Source organism: Homalodisca vitripennis, unplaced genomic scaffold (assembly GCF_021130785.1).
Source record: "Homalodisca vitripennis isolate AUS2020 unplaced genomic scaffold, UT_GWSS_2.1 ScUCBcl_6881;HRSCAF=14305, whole genome shotgun sequence".
NCBI lineage: Eukaryota > Metazoa > Arthropoda > Insecta > Hemiptera > Cicadellidae > Homalodisca > Homalodisca vitripennis.
Genome location: NW_025782992.1, coordinates 6,121 through 11,050, shown reverse-complemented (window position 1 = coordinate 11,050; position 4,930 = coordinate 6,121). Strand labels below are relative to the sequence as shown.

General features: G+C 32.7%; 1 protein-coding gene across 1 annotated transcript; it reads right to left on the bottom strand.

The window, feature by feature from the left end:
* Window positions 1-1,997: 1,997 nt before the first annotated feature.
* LOC124373978 lies at window positions 1,998-4,707 on the bottom strand. The gene is made up of 2 exons (XM_046832286.1): window positions 3,155-4,707; window positions 1,998-2,640 (listed from the first exon to the last, which is right to left on the bottom strand). The coding sequence occupies exons 1-2, from the start codon at window positions 3,801-3,803 to the stop codon at window positions 2,279-2,281; spliced, it is 1,011 nt and encodes a 336-aa protein (XP_046688242.1). The 5' UTR covers window positions 3,804-4,707; the 3' UTR covers window positions 1,998-2,278.
* Window positions 4,708-4,930: the final 223 nt, after the last annotated feature.

Here is a 4,930-nt window from a genome sequence, read left to right as displayed (position 1 = left end):
CCATCAATCCTGTACCTGTACTACAAGTACTCTCACGGTCACCTGGAAGTGCAGTCCACTTCCCTCCATCAAAACCTGTTTTCCGGGGAGGAGTTCTTCAAATTCAAATAACGACTCTATAATTACTATATATTATTGGAAGGTGGAGTAGAACACCCAACTGTGTAGTACAGCGTTCTTTGTTATTTATTTTTATTAAATAATTACACAAGCAGTGTTGTTTTTGGAACATTGCAAATTCGCTACTTCTTTAATGATATTTGAGTGGAGCGAATGGGGATTCTCTTTTGTTTGGGGCAGATCTCCCGAGGAATATTAGCTTGTCAACGAAGTAGGCTTTACCTAGGGCATAACCTTGAACATTTACGCGGTTCCTTTTTGTATCTCAATTTGCCGAAATATTACTGGGGAGAGGTGGCAACCTTGTTCCAATTACCTTAGCTGAATTTATACTAATGGATTAATCATCTAACTTCTTAAAATAAAACTGAGTAAAGCTTCATAAGAAAAAGTTTTTAAATAACAATAATACAGAAAACCATTTGCACTAAAAACTTTTTACAGTATATTAAATTATCTTATGTGTATTTAAAATTGAAATGTTGTGTCCGTCACGGTTTATTTAGTAAGTAGTTGTAGAAATGCAATTCTCGCTTGAGCGCAGGTAAAAACTATTGATAAATAAAATAAACTTCTACGAGAAAATACATTAGAACCGCCTGGAACAACGTCGGGAGAGTCAAATTAATAGATTTTTACTAAAAATCCGGTAATGTCCAAACACCTGTATAACGAGACGATGATCACGTGACGTCTTAGCTGATAAGCCCTACAACGTCTTATGAAAACGCCAGACTAAACCCAGTTTAGAATCATCTGTTTTCTAAAGGTTTTTGTGTAAAAAAGTGTTATTTATATCGATCACGAACTTCACTGTCACTTCCAATCCTTGCTCGAGACATCACGTGACACATTGTGTCTCTCGAGACTCGGCTGCTACTCCGCCTTCTCAGTAGTAACAATCAGTGATCAACTGCACAATTCAAATCCATACGGGTTTTAAATCAATGACGGTATTTACGTCGTCCTTACAGTGGATACGGTATATCTTTCTGTGTGATAAGAACTAAAGCACCGTTTTGTAATATGCTCTCTGGGCTTACCGATTTTGAATGTGGAGCATATTTTATTTTGTGTTAGATTAATATAACTATTAATATAGCTTCCCCGAATACAAAAAACGTGTAAAAACAAATTTTGTGACTACTTCGCGTGAAGTTACAGCCATTCGGCCGTTTATAACGGACAATGTAGGATATTTTGTGATCAGACCTAAATAAAACGGAATAATACAAATGTGAAATTTGTACACTAGCCTACATGGGTTATAGATTTAGAAATGTACGTGTTTTCTTGTTCATTTATGATTTAATGGGGTTTTTTATAAATATAATTTAAGAAAAGAACACATTTTTAAATATTTAACAGAGTTTGTTTGATAAATAAAAAATGCAAATCCTTGGAGCTATAAAAGAATTTTCTACTGTGTTTGCATTTAGACAGGTTACCTTCAAGAGCTATGATGAAATATTTCTTTGTGAGCACAACCTTAGACATCCAGTGAGTAAGTATGTACATGACACAAGTCCAGGAAACGAGACTAAAAGAAACATATCGTTCATTCAGAAGAAAAGTGACACAACTCAAAAAAAGTAAATTTTACAGGAGAGCGATTTGAAAATTGTGCTTTTTGTAATTAGTTTTTCGTTTAACAGAACTGCAACCTTTAATCCAAAAGTCATTTTATTATTTATATCAGTTAAATATAGGGCATTTAAATTAGCTTAATATAAACCATGAAGTTTGTGTTTATTATTTTTTTAATTATTTATTAATTTAATTTGAGTTGTGTCAATTTTCCTGTAAAACCGCTTTTCATTAAAAGGTTAACTTTGAAGATGGTAATGACACAAAAAATAAGTCAACGGGTTTTTAATGACAGTTAACTTTAATTGAAACAAAAAAAATCAGTTAGTTACTTAGAACTAAACCTCCAAACATCATTGGACCTATTTTAGATGTTTAGAAAAATAGTGTTTTCAAATATTAATAACAAAATACATTCATTTACTACCACTAGTTACTACCAATAGTTTGGTCTTATATAAAGTAACTAATGCAGCACTTTTTAATATTTAAAGAAGTATTTTCTAATGGAAATAAAAATCATTAACACAAACATAACATTGTTGCTAAACACAAACGTTACTGCAAAAATTTAAAGTGAGTTATAAAATGGTGCATAGCAACTTGGAATAACATGTTTTTCAAGTAAGTATTGTAAGTCTTTTTTCTTGTTAACTGAAATTCCCAGTCTTTGCTCGTATAATTTTTTTAAAGCAACATCTGAACAATGCACAGGAAAAACCTGTTGTTTCTTCTTTGAACTTCTGGTTTTCTTCTTAGTGTGACTCTTCTTGTTGTCTCCGAATAAATCCTCGTTTTCTTCAATATCAATCTGCTGGATGAAAATTTCTTGAAAGTCAACTGTGTCATCATAAGTTGTCTTGTACTTGATTTTAAAGGGAGAATCTTTCTCAACTTTAATTATTTTGATGTCATTCATTGCAACAGTACATCCTGAAATGAAAAGATAACTGTAAAATGTTTAATTATTATCTTTTTAGATAGAATAGGATAAAAAGTTGGATTTAAAAGTTTTAGTATGTTAACAAAGTGTAGGAAATTAAAAATAATCCGTTCGAAGTAGTTAAATATGCGTTTAGAAAAAATATTTAAAACGTAAGAAAATGCAATTCTTCCATCTTGATTGCATATCTATGTGCCATAAATAACTACTCTTTAACATACATTTTTCAAATTAAATATGAAAAGGAAAGATGGTTTAAAAACGTAAAAAGAAGATAGTAAGTTAAAAGATTCTTAAAAATTGTGTAAAAAGTATTAAAGTTAAATTATTGGTTTCACATGGTAAAGGCTGAGTAGGGTTAAACTATGTTTGAACCGGTTGAGATTGTTTTTGCAGTGAAATAATAGATGAAATCCCTTTATTGGTCTGCTCATCACTAGAATTATTTTATAACTCTCGTTTCATAAAAGTGTCTAAATTATATTATAACAGTAAGCAGCTTACCTGACACATTAACTGTAGAGTTACATCCAATGTTTGCCCATAGGTCTTTAAAATCCAAGAAATCTTCATGACTTAGTTCATTGACTTTATACGGATTCCCAGTTTTTTTTGCAGTTTTGATCAATGAAATGTATTGAGCCGGGTGGTAAATTGGTCCAGACTTCAGACATTTCTTAATCTGCTTCTCAATCATTGCATGTACATTGTCCCCCTCGTTTTGACTATGCCCTTTTATTAGGAAATTGTGAGTTATAGACTTAATTGGCAGTTTGTCCACTGCATATAAGTACATAGAAAACAAATACTTGTTTTTCTGTTGGCCGCTGCAATTATCAGAGTAAAATATAATTTCAATATCGTTTTCGCAATTTTTAACTTTTTCACTGAGGTATTTGTAAATGCATGTTCCAATTTCGCACGAGCCTCTGGCTCCTTCGCCTTCATGCCAAGTATAGCAGAATACGGCATCATTTTTCAGCTCACAGACAGTCAGGTTTAGCATATTTAATTTAGATTTATAATACATTAGGGACACTTCCCCCTTTGGACACTGTAATACAGCTTGAAGGTCATAACAGGCAACAATGGTGTTGACACTCACTGAGTCTTTGTCAGAATTTTTTTTCAATCGAGATAGATCTTTTTCCATAATATGCTTTTCATATTCCTCTTGCAAACTGGTCTTTCTCTCACCTTCAGCTGTCTCATATGCATGGCACAGCTCACAAAGGTCTTTTTTTGGAACAAAAAAAGAAATATTATACTCTTTGGTGAATATATCGTAATACTTTTTATAATTTCCATGAGGTTTTTGCAAGCTTTTACAATGTTCAACATAATCACGATGTAAATCACTAATTGTTTTACCACCTTCTATGAATTCTCTGGTTGTGTTTGCCCGTAGATAGTGGCTCTCAATTTTAGGAATAGATTCTATATGACGCCTGATGCCTTCATTTATTAACTTGTCTTGATCAGTTTGATGCTTATCATGTTTACCCCTCAGATCACCAGCAACAAAGCCACTTGAGGCGTCTTTCTTATCAATAACGGTTCTAATTGGTCTGTCATTGATCCCTAGGGTGTTTCTGAAAAAATCTTTGCATACACGAACTCGCTTATCAGCAACATCAAAATAAAAGGCTTGGTTTGGTTTTCTCTTATTTCCCTCTCTCTTGTACTGGTAAGTTGGTTGTATGTTCTGAATATGTGATGCTATGAAATCTCTTTGGCGGGAAAGGTCACCAAGTGCCCAATAGTTTTTGAAAATTGTTTGACGTTCATCAGGGTTTATTTTGGTTTTACACTGGATTCTACATCTATCATTGCATGGTGGTTTTATTTCCTTTTTCTCAATTAGTTTTCTGGACTTAGATGATGATTTATATTCCTCTCCAGAATTTCTCAGCTTTTTTGCTTTACATTTCAACCAGTTGTCTTTGTTTAGTGACCTTTTCTTTCCTTTTTTCTTTTGGAGATCAGTGTTATTTTGTTCCAAGAATTCAAAAACATTATCATTTTCTTCAAAGATCTCAGGCTCCTTTTCTTTAGTATTTACAAACAACTTTGTTTCTTCTAGGTATGTTAAATATTTTGTTGGATATTGTTTGTTTTTTAGGGAAATTAAGGTCATTTTTTGGCTCGTAATTTGGATCCTCGTCAGAATCATCCACGTCATAATCATTTTCACTGTTAGGGTCATCTGAAAAAAGATCTCCAGTAGCTTCGTTATCGGTTTTACACTTTCGTTTGGGTCGAACATTTTCTTGGTTAGAC